This window comes from Gavia stellata, chromosome Z, assembly GCF_030936135.1.
Source record: "Gavia stellata isolate bGavSte3 chromosome Z, bGavSte3.hap2, whole genome shotgun sequence".
Classification (NCBI taxonomy): domain Eukaryota; kingdom Metazoa; phylum Chordata; class Aves; order Gaviiformes; family Gaviidae; genus Gavia; species Gavia stellata.
The window spans coordinates 848,465-867,553 of record NC_082637.1 but is presented as its reverse complement, the minus strand read 5'-3'; the positions used below and the strand labels follow the sequence as shown (position 1 = coordinate 867,553).

Below are 19,089 nucleotides of genomic sequence, written 5' to 3'. Positions count from 1 at the left end.
AAGGGCCTTGGAGCCAGCGCTGGCAGTCTGGTTTATCAATTACCAATCCAATTACCAATCTGATTGTGTGGAGATACCTTGAGGGAAAATGAAAGTGAGGATGAGAAGATATTCAAGTTTGCAGATTTGGTTACCCTTTCTAATAAAAAGAAAACCAAGTATTCTTGTATTCCAAGCAGCTGCAGTGCCTTTCTGAGAGCCGTTATTAACGATCACAATTCACAAGGGACATAAGCTGCGCAGGAATTCATGATGGAGCCCAGAGGCAACTGCTGCTCCCTCTAGTCCCTGGGAGTCCTAACAGCCCGTGAGACCAAGGAGCTGCTTCGCTTCCCCCAGTATCTGACCAGTATTGCCCACACATACAAAGTACTTATATTATTAAGGAGGACTTAAACATCAAACTCGAACAGGAAGGACCTAGGAACACGGCTAGCGCAAAGAACACGTGAAGCAGCAAACGTGATTAAATTAGCCCTGAATAAGAACTTGCAATCAAAAAGCTTTGCTGACAGAAAGCTTGGAAACGAGCTTTCTGGATAGCTGCCAGAAACACCTAGGATCATCATCAGTTTTAAATCACTGGAGACATAACCAAACTCAGCAAATTTTGTAAGAGCACAATAAAAAGAAATAAGACACCATACAAAACCACAATGGATGGGACATAGAAATAAAACCAAGCTACATTTATAATTTTTCAATCTCTAATTTTTTTTCTTAATGATCAAAAACCTAGATTGACCCTCGGTCATAAATCAGGAACTACACCAATCCTGTTTAACATAGCAAAGGTTTGTTTTGAAGCAGCATTTCAACATTACCACATTCCTGTCAGCTAGGTTTCAGTGGCTGCCTAAGGAATTTCTCCTTATTATTCCACCGGTAGATTTGCACAGGCTTTTGCTTAATTCAGGGATCTTTCCCATGCAGGTGGTTTGCCCAGCACCACCTCTGCTCCACGAGCAGATTACAGAACTACACCACAGCCTCCATTCAACTCAACAGCATCTTTCATCCCAGTCACCTTTTAAGCTCCTTATCTGATCTGCCTCTTCCACGAGCACCTCTTAAGTCCTCAGACCTTCCTGTGGCAGCTCCCCTGATATGGAGGCTTTTAACCTTCACAAAGCAGCTCAGCCCTGCCAGTTTTAAGGACAGAACACCAACTGCCAACAAGTGATGTTTTTCTAGTAGTATCTTTTCCCAAACTTTCTCCTCCCTTCCCATCACTTCAGGCACTTGAAGGACTTTTTTTTTTATAAAAAGTCTTTATACATTCATAAATGCCTAAATACTCTGAATTACTCTTGAGCTCCCCTCCTTCTCCCCCCACTAACAAAAAAAAACCCCCACAGAAACAAAACACCAAGGGGTAGGATTACTACTTGGAAGCATGTTCAACTTTTGGACTGGGGTGATTTTTCCTGTAGCTCACTGTTAGTAAGTTATCAAGTATGTAAGTTCAGAAGCAAGAAATGCCTAGCATTTTGTTGCAGTCAAGCTTGTTTTCTCCTCTTCCTCTAACTTAAGTACTTGACACATATGCAACAATACCCCAAACCACAGGAAATTCACAGTTCACTATACTTTTGCAGGTATTTAAGAGTCTTAAGTTCTACGTTCAGACAAAGAACAACCCATCAGAAACAGAGTAGGGCGAATGCGAGAGTGAGCTGAGGCATGTTACTGTACATTTTCTTCTATTGTGGCTACAAAAGGACTGGGAAAATGGGTGAAAAGGCTGATTTCAAAGAAAGGTGGCTAAGAAAGAAAACCATTTTAGCAGTGTTAATTTCTCAGAGCATCTTTCATTCATCCTCATGCAGCCTCTACTCACCTCCTCTAGCTTCAAAGGAGCACCACCCCTCAGGTCACACAGCAATGCCCAACAAACCCCAAGGCAACCTTAAATCCAGATGTTTAAATAACCTCACTTCTTCCAACTGTATTAGTTGGCAAGGCAGATGTTAGCTCTGCTCACAAACCTGGCCTCACTTTGGGCACCCGCAGCTACAAGCAGCCAGAAGTCATGGCCCACCCCCTCTGGAGCTGCTGCCTTGGCAACCAGTTATCCAGCACCACATTTGTTCTCCCTACGATGTTTCAACTGGGTAGCTGAGATGGTCTATCCAAATTATAAAAATTCATGCCTTTAAGTTAATTAGCAGGGATTTAGTTTAAAAAGCTGTTTCCGTTTTTTGGAGTATGTGTTTACTGCACTTTAAAATTCACTTTTCCTGTGCTTTTGCCCACATAGATACTGCCTATGCCAGGACAGACTATATTAAGCAAGCTATAAAGACTAAGTGAAAGGAAAGGAACAGACAATTACAGGTCAAGAACTAGTGTCTCGCAGGCCAACTTACGTTGCCGTAATTTATTGGTTGTGATTTAGACCAGTTTATAGATTGTAACATGCAAGATGAAGAAAACCAGTCATTTATTACAAAAATATGGACATCACACAGCTCAACAATTTTATGAATGGCAAATCCAGATCAAGTCTCAGTGCAGGTAGCAAGTGATGCACCTACCAATTTTTTTTCTCCCTAGTAAAAGGAATTGCTTTATTTATGACTAAAAAGCATACAGATGACTCAACACATTAAATATTTAATTAAGCCTACCTGATAACTTGATTACAGCCAGAGAATCTGCTCAGATGCAGTAGCACAAGAGAACATGGAGTCAGCTAAGAAACATGGAACTGCTCTACTATAAAAACATACTTCAGCGTGACATGGGAAAGCCCTGCTTGAACTACAATTCATCTAGAGAGGACAGCAATTCGGTCAGCATACAATGCTGAAATCCATTTCTATTTCAAAGCTACCAGCTTCTTTGGGTCTTCAATCAGTCATTTCTGGTTTGAAACAGACAACAGACTCTTACTTTGAAGGCTCCACCAACATCCCAGTGACCACGAGCTAACAGACAGTGCTCTGACATGTCCCCTCCTACTGTAATTCAGCATCAGCTGGGTGTGCATGGACCCACTACAGCACTTCATCCACAGGTATCAGGAAAAAGTAGCAAAGCCTACCTCACCAGCAGCCTCATCATTTCTAACCAATAAATAATCTGGGAAAAAAACCAACCCAAGTCTCTTGCAGTGGAATTTTGTGGTCAATACTACATACCTCGCTACTGCATAAACTCAAACAGAACTTCCATTAAAAACAGCAGGAGCTAAGAAAGTGCAGCACTTAATATAATTATTCCCATTTTTATACTTTGTTGAGCTCTTTAGATGATGTCTTTTCATCCCCTTATCAAAGGTCAGTATTGGGGAATTTAAAGAGCTCGAACTCCTGATTTCCCCAACAAGAAATCACAAGAGAAAACAGATTAAAATTAAAGCAAATTAAAAAAAAAATCAAATGCCCAGGATATTTTCTTTTAAGTCACAGAAATTAAAAGCAGGAGCGTATCTTGTTTTTTTAAATGACAGCTTATCAGGATCTTTGTTTTATGTTGATTTGAGAGCATAAACGCACCTAACAATTTTTTCTAAGGCTTCTTCCAGTTAATTAGTAGCATTTTCCTTCAAAAAAAGGGTTTTGTTTATTTTCCTTTTCACGCCCTAATTTAGTATTTGTATTAGCAACAGATTGCAATAAGTCTTGTTCTCAGACGGGCTGTAGTATAGCAGAGTATATCGTTCTTTTCCAAGCATCAGCTGCTCAATTTTCTAGTTTATCGCAAAGATGGCTAAGGTTTGCAGCGCTGGACAAAGCGTGGATAGAGACAGACATCTCGGATATGGTGTCTGTTCAGAATCCAGGTTAGGAACCGTTCTAATCCCAAACCATATCCACCATGAGGGCACGTACCGTATTTTCTCTGTGAAATTAAAATCAAGAGAGTAGATATTAAACATATTGGTATTTATATAATAATTGCAGTAACACCATCCTTCCAAGATTATTTTATGACTGATGAGGAAGATGGACCGTGCTCTTTCAGGCAAGATATCTGCACTTAGTTGTCATGTGCTGAGCTACCTGGGGCAGTGTAAGGACTAGAAGAGGAAAAAAGAAGGTGAAAGAGAAAGTCTTAACGATCCTTTTTCAACTGCCTCCTTTTCTCTTCCCGTTACGCTAGCTAGAGCTTAGCCAGTCGAGCCTGTAAAGACCAACCTCTCTTTATTTAAAAAGAAGGGCTTCACAAACGTTGCAGAAGACATTACGAGAGGAATACGCCTGCACAGACCAGTCTAATGAAGGTGATCTGGTCAGGGCAGCATGCAACTGCAGCAAACAACAGCAATTTTAACATAATGGAAAGTGTTACCCATTACATTTTGCCAATGGTTAAATGATTATCTACTTTGGGCCACCAAAGATACATTTCCAGTTTAGACTGCATCATTTCAAGAGCAGTTTTTTTAAAAAAAAAAGTCAAATATATCTAACAAGCAGCACATCTAATCTGTTTTACAAACCTGATCAGTATACCAGTAGTATGGCGTGGGATCAATGCCCTCTCTCTTATAGCCTTCAAGTAGCTCCTCACTGTCCCAGATACGCATAGAGCCTCCAACAATTTCACCGACGTTAGGCATCAGCACATCAACCTGCAACACACAAGTTGAGATCAAACTATTACAATTAAGCTGCCTGCAGGAGGGGGAAGAAAAATAGCCCAAACTTAAACCTGTATTTCCATAACACACTTTAACATGTAATTTTAATTCTCCCTGACAGGAAGGCAGGCAATTCCTTCCAGACCCAGTTCACAGATGGAATAAACTAACTGACTAGGTTCTCTAACTTAATCTCTAATACGCTTGGCCACACTGAACTGTAAAAAACAAAGAAATAAAAAAAAAGCCACAAACCACCACAGAACCACAAACCCAGCACCATTCCTAGCAACCACCACTCTTCCTGGCTGCCAGACAGCTAGTGTTTAGAGAACACAGCCTCCAAGAAGTGACAGAAGTATTGTCATTAGACTAGCACTTACCTGAGGTCGGCAAAGAGCATGCTCACTACGATCTACTGACATTTTATTAGCACTTCACAGCTGCTTTCTTTATTTCTATAGGATCAACAAGCCACACCAAGGTACAACCAAAACAAAACCTGGTAAGAATTCTCCGAGATTTTCCTGGAGTACTTGTTCATTTTTGTGCTCAGTCACACTGACATTCCCCACTCTATCTAGAAGCCTGCAACACTACGTAAAATACCAACTTACGGATTCAGTAAGCCGGGAATCATCATGACAGCGCTGCATATAGAAAGACTTTATCTCTGCAGGAAATCGGCACAACAAGATTGGCTCATTAATGGTGTCTGTCATCAATCTCTCAGGAGCTTCAGGAATATCCTAGAGTTAAAGAAGGCTTTATTAATATTTAAAACCAAAACCACTCCAATACCTCGAGTTCCACATGTATCAGGCATGAAACAAAGACAGTTTCAGACTACATGTATCCACACATTAGTCCTAATATACCTACATTTTTAAAACTAACTTATCTTAGAAGAAACTATATTTAAAAACATGTATGTCGGGGGGGTGGGGTGGGGTGTAGATCTGTTCAATTACAATCCAAGTCTGCCCAATGTTTCAGACAGAAAACCGAGGAAAACCTAACCTGAAATGTAGACTTTCCAAACATCCAGTGAACACTGAAGAGCCTCATCTCCTTCCTCCCCAATACTGTTTTCCACAAACCTTAAGACTATGAAGTTTAAGTGTTTCCTTGTTATGTATATGGGCTATTTTTTAAAAAACCTCAACTGATCAGTTACATAGATGAGGTTATTTGTTTTTATCCAAGTTTTCTGACTGAGATTTGATAAATTGTGAAACACCTAGCAGAAGTTTCATTTTGATCAATTCAGCAGTTTTACTGTTTAAAAACTGGAGAGAAGTGAAGGATGACACCAGAGTAACACTGACAGGGAACATCAGTGATGAGGTGATCACGGCTTGTTAAATAAACACACTTTGTTTAGTCAAAACACTCTGTCTGTTGCTAAAAGGTTTAATGTGAACTTTTATTCAGCCAAAGGTATCACACTTTTCTTAGATTCTGAGTTGAAGTCAGAATATTAGATTTTTTCCTTAACAGGAAAAAAGCCAGCCATGCCTGTTACTTGTTTAATCCAGCTGAACACTGATACAGCACTGATTGCTGTGCAAGGGGGGCAGAAGGCACCAACTATAGCACACACAGCAAGGAAAGCGCAAGGAACACAGGCCTTGTGCAAAGGCAGCTCACAAGAGCAAGCGTCAGCCTGCAGTGGAGGAGAGGAGGTAAGAATCTGTATTTCTCTCTGGAACCTTAAGTTCAGTGCAGTTTGAAGGCCTTTCCCTCCCTTCATCTCTATCACCTTTGATACAGATGGGAAAAACAGCAACAGCAAAAAACCCAACACATCTGATTTTGAGCTGCCAAGGTTCCCTCAGAACACGCTGTGTAGACTTTAAAGTTAAACAATTATATGATCTCCTCCTAAAAATCTCCCTTCTCTTAAATCCTTTGTTGACTATGGCTACACCACCAAGTCCTCCTGATCTCCATCAAATAATTTTGTCTTACATGTTGGAGAAGAGTGAGACAGGGAACAGTTGCACAGGTGACACCACAGATTTTGATTCCAACGTTCAAAAGACATTATGTGAAAACCCAGGCCACACTTGCATTCCCCAATACGACATCACTACACCTCCCATCACAGTTCAGACAAAAATCCAGGCCTCGCTGAAGCTTTGCTATAAACGCCCTTTAACTTAAATGGGACGGGAATTTCACTCCTCATCGATATCATTCCAAACAAAACACAACAGATTCACACAGGAAGTCCAATAGCATCATGATCCAAATACACTGTTCCTCAAAGGACTTATACACCCTTAGTGCAGGGCCATGGGAGTTTGTTTGGTTTTAATTCTGAAAGAGCCTCAGAAAGACTTACTTCCCCAAACTCATAGTAAGTGCCGTCTTCCTTCTTCACATCATGTTCCTTTAACCACTCAATGGCTTCAGAATAGTTCATTCGTCGGAAAGGACGTTTAGGGGGCTTGAAGCCCTGTAAATTAGAGTAGACAAAGACAGTTGGAAGAGTACCATTTTTAAAGAATACTTTTCTAGTTGATCAGCAAGTCCACTTCCAGACTTGAAGCATACACATTACTCTTTCCAGCTCATACATCAACAAATGATTACTTAAAAAAAATAAAAATCAAGCTGAGTACTGGAAAGCTAGAACACAACACAACCATCTTCCAAGCCCAGTAAAGCTCACAGAACAGATGCTGAAAAAGATGGCAGGAGAGAGAAGAGAGGAAGTATTTTCAAAGACGCTTCCGTTTCTGTAGGAATTCATTGCACATGTAGGCGTTTCAAACTGAACCATTAGCAGAGATTCCATGTACAAGGCCACTAAAGAACATTATTGCTCCCCGGTGCACAGAGCAGCTTCAGAACCTGTCTCTGGGAGGTGGGCTGTGCTGCTGCTATTTCCTACCTCCTGCCCCCTGTCTCAGCCCAAATTTAAAACCGAACCTCCTAGTGTTTATCAGGAAAACAGGTGAAAATAACAGGGATGACTGAGTTTGTATGCGCTCTGAGAGAAAAGCTGGTGAGGGAGATGAAGTTAGCAGCCTCTTAAAGCCATCTTCTTTGCCAAGGCAACAGAAGACAAAGGGTCTCTAACAAATGAAAATAGCTTTACAGAGCTCCATGTTCCAGGGTAGAAAGTAAAACAGCAGTTGTTTCATTGCTCCCTTGTGCTCAATCTGCAAGTACCGGCCGATCAATATTACGAGCTCTGGGATAGAGGTTTTTATTCTACTGGTACAGTACACATCGCAATAAATCCCAGCACATTGCTGGCTCCTGGAACTTGCTAACAGGGAACTTCTTTCCCCACAGTCCCCTGCTTCTGGAAGAGTCATTACCAGCCTTGCAGCATTTTCATTCTTTTGATGTTATTTAATGTTTTTCTTTATTAATAATAGTAAACAAGCATAGCTCACTGCCATGCCCTGCCTTCCCCAGATGAACAAGCTGATCAGAAAAGGCTAAAGATCATCTTTTCTTGGCTATTCATGACTGTTCCACATTGCTGCCTACCGGGTTTAGGTCATAGAGTAAGCTTGATGCAGGTGACTTCAAGACTCTGTCTACTACATCACAAACCAAGCTCTCCAGACGGTCCAATAAATCCTCAAAACTTATAAAAGGGCATTCAGCTTCAATGTGAGTGTATCTGAAACACAAAGTCACACCATTACAAAACCACACACAAGCAACAAATCTTTAGCTGTGAAAAAAATTCTTGCGACAAAAAAACACAACCCAAGAACACACACTTTCATCCCCTTTCTCATTTTTCCCGCTTCTACACTGTAAACGAAATAAAGCCGTAAAAAAAAAAGACAACAGTATGAACTGTATTTTCTAAAAAGACAAAGCTTCCTAAAAACGTATCAGCTCTGTTTTGTCCAGATCTTCCTTCACTAAATGTCAAGGTATTCCAACCAGCTGGATATTGACCAAGAGAAGGTATTACCCCCAAATACACTTTTGATCAGTCCTTCCACATTAGTACTGTGCTGTCTGCTCACTGTACATTATGTCATCCAACTGCCTGCTACTCCCCTGCTTTATAAATTCACTTATACATAAATAACAAAGACATATACTCTCTCCATACTCTGCCAAGTGTCTGCGGGTCCTGGATTGCTCAGCTCTGTATGACTGAGCAACACAGAAAACATCTCCTAACGCTGGAATGCAGGTCTCCAGATAGAGCTGGGATGATTGTGTTAAGTATGCCTCTTCACCAAAATAATCCAGTTTGAATAGGGTTGAGCCTCCTTCCACCTGCGTCTGGACTAAAGTTGGTGGTGTAACCTGTTAAAGAACAAGAGTGAAGATTTAAGGACAACGATGACAACACGTAACAGCAGCGATGTAAGGCACACTGTTCCAGAACATCATCAACAAAGCTTCTGTATGCATGCATACAAGTACTTCAGTCTGATATCCTTCAGCACCCTAAAAAAAGGTATGCAGGCTGTTTGTGAATCACCCTGTTAACACTTCCACACCTCAGAAGTGTCTATACACCTTTGAGATCTATGTCTATGAAAGCAATCAAATAATAGTCTCCTAATTAACAGCTTATCTTTTCCCCCTTTCAGGTCAATTAGAAAGTCTACACAGTTTTTCCACAAAAAAGATAGCCTTGGAGTCAGGACATTAGTCATTTGCTGACAAGGGAAAATATACTTACTTCATAATATCCATTGGCAAAGAAATGATCCCTGAAGGCCTGTACTACCATGGAGCGCACCTTGAAGATTTTGGACATATTCTCGCCTCGAATCATCATATGCCTGTTGTTAAGTTGCACATCAACCTCCGAATCCTCATTGAGTAGATTGTCAGCCCCTCCTGCTGGGGCCAGACCAATAAGCTCCCAGTAATCACAGTTCAGCTCATGGCCTCCTGGAGCCTGCCAATTTGAAAAGAAACAAAAATTTCAGAAGTCCACTTTTTGCCCTTTGGATGTCACCATCTGGCATCATAGCAGAGGCGTTAATCCAGTTTAAACAAAAGATGCTAAAAGCCTAACTGCAGTATTTTCAGAGTGACTGCTTTGTAATCCAGTTGTACTACACTTGGAATTGCCATTTGTAACCCACCATGAGTCTCTCATACTTAACATGAATGGGATTGAGTACTACAGGCAGATAATTAGAAGCTTCCAGAGGCATTCAGTTTAAGTATAATAGATCACAGACAGCTGGGTTTATTCAGCTGGAAGAACAGAAAGCTAAGCAGGGGGAAACTACTTACTACCTTCAACTATTTAATGGGTGGTTATAGAGAAGATGGAGCCAGAGTCTCTGGATGTGTCCAGGAAAAGGACAAATGTCTCAAATTGCAGCAAGGGAGATTTCAATTGGCTATAAACAAAAAAATTCTTCACAGGGTGGTGAAATGCTGGAGCACAGACCAAGCCAGACTGCCCTCTCCATCCTTAGGGACATTCAGAAACACATTTGGACAAGACCCTTGGCAGCCTGACCTCGCATTAGATCTTCTTCAAGAAGAGGGTGGACCAGATGACCTTCAGAGTTCCTCCCAACCAAAGGCATTCTGTGGTAACTTACACTGTGTACTAGTTTTGGCTGGGATGGAGTTAATTTTCTTCACAGTAGTTTGTATGGTGCTACAACACAACACACTGGCACAAAGAACCTTCCTGAATGCCTTAAGAACACTTCACACGTACAAAGTGAAGAGTTCTCCCATCTCTTAGAAAAAAATGCAGACCCAAGAGTGCAGTACGACATTCAAGGTATTTTGTTCTTTGTAATAATTGAGCCACATTCTCTACTGGATGGCAAACTTCAAAAAAGCTGAAAAACATTGCTTAGATCACAACAGGGGAAGAACTAGCTCACTATGGGTACTTTTGAGCTTGTCTGTCAGAGACACCTGAGCAATCTTTCTGCACCAAGCAGCATCTCACCACAATGTGAAAATAGGAAGTTTCATGCTGGCTAATCTCCCCTGTCCTATCTGCTGCCACACGGCAAGCAGAGGTCCCCATGCCAGGGCTCAGCCCTGCCCAGCTGCCCGGGCTACATACAGACCAGACCTCTTAATTTCTGGTCTCACCAGCTCCCCCGTGTGGGTCACAGTAGGCTTCTGTCCCCTAAAATAGTATTTTTTTCATCCACAGTATTTTCAGGGTATAAATGCAGATCTTCAAAGTCTAATCAACAGAGTTTTACAAATCTGGTGGTTTTGTTCACTAAAAGCATTGTATCGTTGTGATGAGACATGAAAACATGAAGTGTTTTCAATGTCTGAAACATTATGAGCAGTAAGATACTACAAGTTACTTACGATTACCAAACTGCATAAAGTTGTTTAAAAAAGTGATCCCTGTTCAGCTGCATTTATTTTTAGGAGTCCCAGTAGTGTAAGCTATGAAGGAAAGGAAATCTTGCTAACTTCTGATTGGCAAACACAACAGGGAGTGGGTTCACATTTAACTGAGCTTGGCTCTCTAACCTTAGGTCGATCTCTTGGGGATAAGACCCGAGTGGCAGGGCCAACTACAGCAATTAAGCCTATCCAAATTTCATTTGCAAAACATGCCCATAATGGCCAACAGTAAGAAAATTGAATTATCTACAAAGCACCACAAAAGGTTAACACTTTGACCTTATTTTACACACCACGGACAGCCACAGTGAGGGACCACTTTGCTAATATATTGTCTAGTACATCTTGGAAACATTGTTTAAAGCAATGTAACACTCCAAAATGTGATTTTTTTTTTTTTTCCTCAGACATACTTCTTCTCCCTGTTACCTTACTAGAGTTAGTACACTTACTCAAGAGACCAGACAGGAGAATATGGATTGCCAAGGCACACAAAAGAACAACTCTCACTGCAAGAGTTGATGACAATTTTGAATATATATCTAAAGGATGAGGTAAGCTTACAGACTAGCAAGGTTAAACATACACCTGTCCTCTACATCTCAACATTACTGCTTTGCTTTCTCCTTCAGAAAAAAACGACATTACTACAAGCAACTATCAAGAGCTCATGTCTTAAAAGGACGACTTAAGATTTAATAGAACAAATGTGGCCTGAGCTTGCTTGCTGTTTCTGCATCACAAGTTAAGTTTTGCCACACAGACACAACTTATTTTTGTCTTTATCACCTCTTAATTAAGACAGAAGTCTTACAGTAATTTTCAATAAATAGCCTGATGTAGGCCTACGTGTCCTGATGAGCACACTGAGTTGCTGTCACAGATAAAAGCTTCTTGTAAAAGCTTCTCTCCCACCTTCAGTTTGAATCCTTTTCATGGGCTATCCTTCACACATAGCTGCTTAACGTGGCTTTAGCCCTAACTCCAGATTCAAACAATTTTTCAAACAGTAACAGTTTGTAGATCTAGACTGGAATGAGAAAGGCAGAAGGCATAAGCAGCATCATATTTTGAGACCTAAAAATCACACCTGCCCAGTCCTTAACCTGAGACCAACATTATAAACAACGCTTTACAAAACAAGTTATAGTAAACCACCTAGTTTATACACCTGCCAAGTGCTGGAGGACAAATACAACATGGTGAAATGCCTACAAACCCATCTCAGTAGAGAGCTAATCCCAAACTCTCAGCCTCACAAAATAAAAACTGAACAAACCTCCTGTTAGGGAAAATAAAGCTATGTTGTTTATTTAACATGATTTTCCACTGTTACATTCTAGGAAATATCTATGGAACATATCAGTGGAAAATTGTTGCAGGCAAAAGCAGAACAGTCACATAGTTCACCTGTCACACACTGAACTGTGGGTGACAGCAGCAGCTTTGGGAGGTTTGTTCTTTTCTCTAAACACATTCCCCACCAAAATAATCTAATAATTACTTCCACCTCTGCTTCCCCTTCCATCAGGAAAATGATAAACTGTTAAAGAGGAGGAGACCCAAATACACATCCATATCTAACTAGCATACCTGCTTGCCTTCAGGAACAAGGTTCAGCGTACCATACACTGCAACACTGCTCTCCGTAGAGAGAATCAGCCCGTTGTAACACTGACACTACAGAGAGAGAAAGAGAGACAAAGGCATAGTGAAGGCAATTTTTTATTTTTAGTTTTCCTACGACATCTATTGGAGTCACAGACAAGATTAACTCATACTCACTTCTAAATAGTTCTCACATTGTCAAAAAAACTCTAGGGTTAGGAGATACAATTTAAAAATAACACAACTTAATCAGTAGGTTTAGGAGAACTTCCAATCGTCTATAGAAAAGATGGATGAGGTATGAACACTTCACTTATTTAATGACAGAATAGAATTAAATCATCATAACTTACCAGTTCATCTGAAAGGACACACTGAAGAAAACCTGTACCATCTCTCAAAACAATGAACATCAGATTTTTTCCTAGTTAGGAGAGAAGAAAAAAAATCCCAGAGAGCCTCAGCTTTATTCACTGATCCATTTGAACAGGCCCAATCCCAAGACACATTAATCACTGATATGCAGATTATTACAGAAGGACTGTGATCACATTTTTCTATTTTAAAAAACAAAGATGTTCCAGGTAAACACTGAATCATTAGCACAGTTATGGAAGACTTTCACAGAGCTGTATTTTGTATAACAAGTTAAAATAAGTTTCAAGAGACATCAAGAGCAAAGCCTGCTCCAACCTCAGCAGTGCTGGGATTGCACCGTCACGCCACGACTTCAAATGTCCCTCTGGTCCTGAGGGACTACAAGTCTGTTTGCAGAAGTGCTGAATGCACAGGCCCAAGGTACACCTAACACAGATAAAGTGATGTCCCCCTGGTCACCCACCTCTCCACAAAGGCATACAATTACAGAAATAATTTGCTAGAAACCGCTCACAATGTCCACAACTGCTTTGTCAGGTCTTTCAGTGGTAATTTGAACAAACACCTGTGGAGTCAGAACCACCTCTGCCTGCACTTCCATGCCCCAACTGATGCCACCTTGCTCACTAGAATACCAATCACTTTGACAGAAGTACTACTTGCTAAACTTATTTTAAAATAAGTTACGCTACTTTATGTAACTTTAAAATTCCAATTTGCTGATTTCACTATGAGCAGATGCTAGTTAGCTCCTCAGTTTGCAGGGTTAGTTTAAAACACAAAACAATTCTTCTGAAGAAATTCTGCAAGACTGGCCTCCAAACTGAAAATCCCGTAAGATTTCAACTAAGAAACGTCTGTGTGCTCATACGTCATGCAGAATTTTCAGTGTTGTAGCGACCACTGTGATAAAGCAAAGAGGACATCTAACTGATGGTTTAAAAATTTAAGAATAGGTGCTGTCTGATTCATTGAAAGTGTCGAAACTTTGAAGGCTACTCTATTTTTTCCATCTCTCTGTACAGGTTCAGTAACTTCTAAATGCTTGTGGTTTACCTTGCCTCCGTAATCTGTGAATCCAGCCAAAAATCTTCACTCTCTGGCCTCTGTAAGCCTCCAAAGCATCAATCTTTACCTGTAAAGCAGGGAATAAAAGCAATCAAATAGAAAAATGATTTAACATTTAGATGGCGTTTTCTACATCATTACTTAGAAAACAAGCATATATGACAACTCCCTCCCCAAAACGGCTCCTCCCAGCACCACTGAAGCTAAGTTCCAAGCAGGGCATAAGCACAGCTGTTGATACTGAACAGCTCTTTAGTAAGGAAAGAGTGTTTTAGGAAGTTGTATCACCGGCAGTATGTTCAACAGCATTTCCAGACTTATACTGAGTCCTTTCTATTTAGCAGGCTTACTTTGCCATGTAGAAAGTAAGGACTGTAACAGCTTTTAAAGAAGCCCACTTGGCATTCAGCCAAAAGGAGAAGTGAAAACACAGCTCACACCTTAAGACTAGAGTACTCAGGTACTACTGGAAATACAAGGTGCATTAGATCACCAAAAAACCTGGAAAGGATGCTTCAGACACAGTTTCCGGCATTCTGATTGCACTCTGGATTAACTTCTGAAGACATTCAACGGATGAGTTCAGTTAGCAGTCAAAGAAGCAGAGGACCTGGATCTGACAGAGGTACATCCAGACATGTAGCTGAGGTACTGACCCTGCCACAGTCGGAACAATTAACCCAGCAGGCACCTTCAAAATGGATCATGCCCCAGGCAGTTAAAGACTGCTACAGTACACCGGTCTAGAAGAGACTGTGGTTTCAGCACAGCTGGGCCCAGCTGCCCCCTTCCCAAGGGGCAGCCATGAGAGTGCAGGGCTCCAATCAAAACCATCTTCTACACATGTACGTAGAAACCCCTTCTATACGGAGTCTATCCAAAAAACCTATCACAGAGCAGCACACATAGTGTCTGCTTACTAAGCTAAGGACTGCACCAAATCACCAAATCCAGGAGGACTCTACATACAGCCAAATAAGGACACGTCTCAAAACTTAAATTACGTCCTCTAACGAGCACTGTTTCTTCACTCTCCACCACTACAATTATCAAACAAAGCAAAACTAATGAACTTTTTCTATTTGAAAAATGGTCTCTACGAGTAGACAAACACAGACGCAGAGAAGTCTGATGCATGAACTAAGAAGGTTCAGATACCCATCGAGTGCATGAGAAAGAACAAAGTCTATATACTAGAGGACACAGATAACCAGAAAAACAAAGTTACATTTACAGACAGCAAAAAGATGGTGGCCTTCAACAGCCACCAGAGCCACAAAGCAGAGACAGACTTAATCTTCGCGCAGACAAGGTGCTATAACACAGGCCACGTATCAAGTGCACTGGATCTTACTCACACATTTTGGCTCTGGAAGACTAGGATCGTTCTTGATAACAACCTTCTTAGCTTCCTCCAGGTTCTTCTCTCTTCTCAAGAGATCTTCTGCCTGGTTTTAAAAAAAAACAAACAACAACCTACTAAATAGCTGTAACCAGGCTTTGTAAGATTCCCACTCTTTACAATTACCAGAGACTATAACGTACACTTACAGACACAGATGTCATAAAAAGCCTTGATGCTACCCTGCTGGGGCCTAAACCTGCCCTAATTCAAGACCAGGATGAGAAAAAAGTGCACAGATGCATTTCTTATTTTTTCCTGAAAGCCTAAAGGCAACAGATTGCTTCAAAATTCACCCAGTTGCAGCCGTTTGCTTGTCCTAATCTAAAGAAAGGCAAGTTCTAAATAACGTGTGTGTAAAACAATGACACAGATGAAGAACAAACGGAAGCTTTTTTGGAGGGGTGGGAATGACAACAACGCTGTTTAATGTTTTTAGAAAAGAAAGGTGGTACGTTTCCTCCAAGTGGGCGCCATCTGCAACCTACCTCCTTCTTCTCCTTAGCTTCATTCTTCATTTGTTCCCTGTGCCACAGTTTTTTGACATTTTTCATCTGTGACTTTGAAATAATGGCCCATCTCTGAATCAATCCAAAGAGAGAGCAGAAGAGAAAAGATTACATTTGTGCCCCTTCATGCAACAGAGCATTAAAATAATTTCTACTAGGAAGCTCTAATGCTACAGCACCTCGTTTTCTTTTTGCGAATCCACATAAATAGTAGGAAACGGTTCCTTTCCTGCTGTCATCAAAGCCTAAAAAGGGGGAGAAAGCAACAGAATCAACAGCAGTGCAAGTGAACTAAATCATCCTTAAAGAGGCTGGGCAGAAATCCTACTTCTGATCCTTCTGGTCAGAGCTGCAAAAACCAGTATAAGATTTACATTTAGAAATCCACGGCCAACCACTTGACCTAGCGCACAGTTCACACTCTTCACAACAAACAGGAGGTGTTTTCCACAGTTACCTTTAGAACGGTCTTGAATGGTTTCTTTTGTGTCCCATCACCAGTGGAATCATTGCCCTCTCGTTCAGAAACATACAGCTCTTCTGTAATACATGATAAATACAGGCAGTTGCTCAATGAAAAAAAAATCATCAGCTATGGAAACGTTCAGAAAGAAACTGGATGCGCACAAGGATATAGAATCTTCACAGCTATCAGCAGCGATAAACCTTCAGAAACAACCAGTTGGTCAGACAAGATAAGGATTATTTAATATTCTCCATTCTAAAAATCCGTCCATGCAGTAAATGTGTTACACTAAAGTCTTAGGGACTCCCGAGACACTGAACTCTTCCCAGTCACTGGCTGCACACCAGGAGCCAAAAAGGCAGCAGCCTTCTACAGAAATAGCTTTTCCGAGGCAAGCAGGGAGGCGAAGTTGAGAAAAGTCAGAGGGTTCAGGGCAACGTTAAGCTCACCCATAGCCAAGAAGTTAATCACAAATTAAAGGCACAGGAACACTTCCTCCTCTTCCCGGGGCTGGAGAGAAGCCAGCGCCCGAGCACCCGGTGCCGCGCCCCGGAGCCCTCCGAGCGCCACTGCCGCGCCCTGCCCAGGTACCCCCCACCCCCCGGCCGACTGCCAGAGCCCCTCCGCCCCTCTGGCTGCGTCTGGTTCCAGCGCCGGGGATCAGAGGAGGTGAAGCCCGGGCCCGCCCGCAAGGCCACCACAGAAGCCCCGCCGCCCCCCTCAGCGCTCCCGCACCGCGCTCAAGCCGCCCCTCCGCCCTTCCCACCGGGCCGGGCCGAGCCACCTCCCGGGCCGAGCCACCTCCCGGGCCTCCAGCCCTTCCCAAGGCTTCCTTCCTCCCCACCCGAAAGCCGCGCCCCCGGGACGAGCACGCTGCCCTTCAGCCGCCAGCCAGGGCGGCTGGGACTGGGACCGGGACCGGCAGCCGCCCGCCGCTGCCGCCATCTTCCACCTGCGGCGAGGGGCGCGGCCGACCCAACCGAACCGCACCAAAAAGCGCCGCCGCCTCGCCGGGGCGCGGCCGAGGCAAGGCGCCGCAGAGCCCGTCCGCCCGCCCGCCCGCGGGCCTCACCCAGGACGAGCGCCGCCGTCCTCCCCAGAACCGCTCCCGCCATGCCCGCAGCCCGCACTGCCGCAGCCGCCCGCCGGAAGTGCCGTCACCGCGCTTCCGCCGCCCTGAGCCAACCCGCCGCCGCCTTGCATCAGCCGCCCGGCCCCGCCCCGCGGCAGCCACCGCCCCTGCCCGAGCCCGCAGGGAGGAGCCGGTGGCGGGAAAGGGGCCCCGCCCCCCGCGCGTGCTCAGGCGGGAGCTCGCGTACGTGCCGGGGCGCGCTAACGCGCCGCAGGAGGCAGTGATTGCGCAACAGGGGCGCGCCGGCCCCGTCACGCCTCCGGGGATGGCGGGAGGGCAGGAGGCACCGCGCGCCCCCGGCCCTCGCCCGCCGCCCTCCGCACCGGCCCCGGCGGGGGGCGGGGCTCACGCCTCTGCCCCGTCCCGCAGCACGGGCCCCGCCCTCCCTCCCCCGCGCTGCTTGAATCCCGGCGGGACCTTTCTTCCCCGCTGCTGCCGCCTTTTCCTCAGACGGCGTTCTCGCCCTTGACTGTCGGGGCGCAGAACCACAGAATCACCGCGGTTGTAAAAGACCTGTCGGGTCACCGAGTCCAACTCCAGCCCAACCCCACCTTGTCCCGCAGTGCCACGTCCAGACGGTCCTTCAACCCCTCCAGCGATGGGGACTCCACCACCTCCCTGGGCAGCCTCTGCCAGTGCTTCACCGCTCTCTCCGTAAAGAACTTTTTCCTAATATCCAGCCTGAACCGCCCCTAGCACAACTTGAGGCCATTGCCTCTTGTCCTGTCACTTGGTCCCGCCACCCTCCCGCCTGCTGCGGGCCTCGCTGGGGCGAGCGGGCCAGAGAGCAGCGGAGGGAGGAAAGCAGCGTAACGCCCGTGGCAGGGGCGAGTAACGCGAGAACAGAGCGCTAGCTCGGACAACTGACTGAAGTCGTTCAGCAGTAGAGAGATCACAAGAAAAGCCCTTTTGAGGAATTGCGGTTTTTACCTAGAAACTTAAAATCCTCCTTTCAAGTTGTAGTGTGAGACTTGGGAAAGCGTTCAAAATTAAGTTGGTGTTCATGGTTCTGTATTGGAGACTGTGTCTTTTTGTCCAAATAATAAAACTAGATTGATAAAACAATCTCTAATGCAACAGAGTGAACTCTGCTATTGCCTACCTGGGTGGTAACAGCAGGAACGTTCTCTCACTAGGGGAAGAACACTTCAGGAGGCGCAAAGCCTGCTAGCTTTCAAGCTCCCTTCTCATCTACTTTTACTTAACTTTCTGGTCAGCCTTCAAACAGTCAAACCTCAGCTAAAACAGCTGTGCTTTTCATCACCAGTCGAAGCCAAACAACCATTACGACAAAATGTTTGTCTTTACTACGTCACATTAGAAAGAAAATGAAAACACTCACCTCAACTTACTATTTAATATTTTAATATTGCACCTGGTTTTAGAGTCCAACTCATGGGGGGTGTTTTTTTTCTTTCTTTAAAGACCAATCCCATCTATCTCAATGAGAGATTAATTATCTTTACTTCCTACTTAAACTCCTCTCACCCTTCTTACTCATATACTTACTAGAAGAGAGGCTGTAAACTTTAGGATATTTATTTGCATTAGATTTTTGAAATGTACATTCCATTAAACAAGAGCTGTGTATCATGATCT

At 43.5% G+C, this 19,089-nt stretch overlaps 1 protein-coding gene across 1 annotated transcript; it reads right to left on the bottom strand.

The window, feature by feature from the left end:
* Window positions 1–2,346: 2,346 nt before the first annotated feature.
* Window positions 2,347–17,473, bottom strand: NARS1 (asparaginyl-tRNA synthetase 1). The gene is made up of 15 exons (XM_059833710.1): window positions 17,431–17,473; window positions 16,350–16,432; window positions 16,072–16,137; window positions 15,872–15,964; window positions 15,340–15,429; window positions 13,970–14,048; window positions 12,889–12,959; window positions 12,521–12,607; window positions 9,261–9,482; window positions 8,679–8,878; window positions 8,096–8,231; window positions 6,936–7,049; window positions 5,206–5,337; window positions 4,448–4,579; window positions 2,347–3,846 (listed from the first exon to the last, which is right to left on the bottom strand). The coding sequence occupies exons 1-15, from the start codon at window positions 17,471–17,473 to the stop codon at window positions 3,715–3,717; spliced, it is 1,680 nt and encodes a 559-aa protein (XP_059689693.1). The 3' UTR covers window positions 2,347–3,714.
* Window positions 17,474–19,089: the final 1,616 nt, after the last annotated feature.

Coding starts and splice junctions, on each gene's coding strand:
- NARS1 (XM_059833710.1), bottom strand. CDS start 17,473: ATGGCGGGAGCGGTTCTGGGGAGGACGGCGGCGCTCGTCCTGG. Junction 15,965..16,071: donor ATTCGCAAAAAGAAAACGAG/GTGCTGTAGCAT, acceptor GGATTGATTCAG/AGATGGGCCATTATTTCAAA. Junction 4,580..5,205: donor ATTCCCGGCTTACTGAATCC/GTAAGTTGGTAT, acceptor TGTGTGTTGCAG/GTTGATGTGCTGATGCCTAA.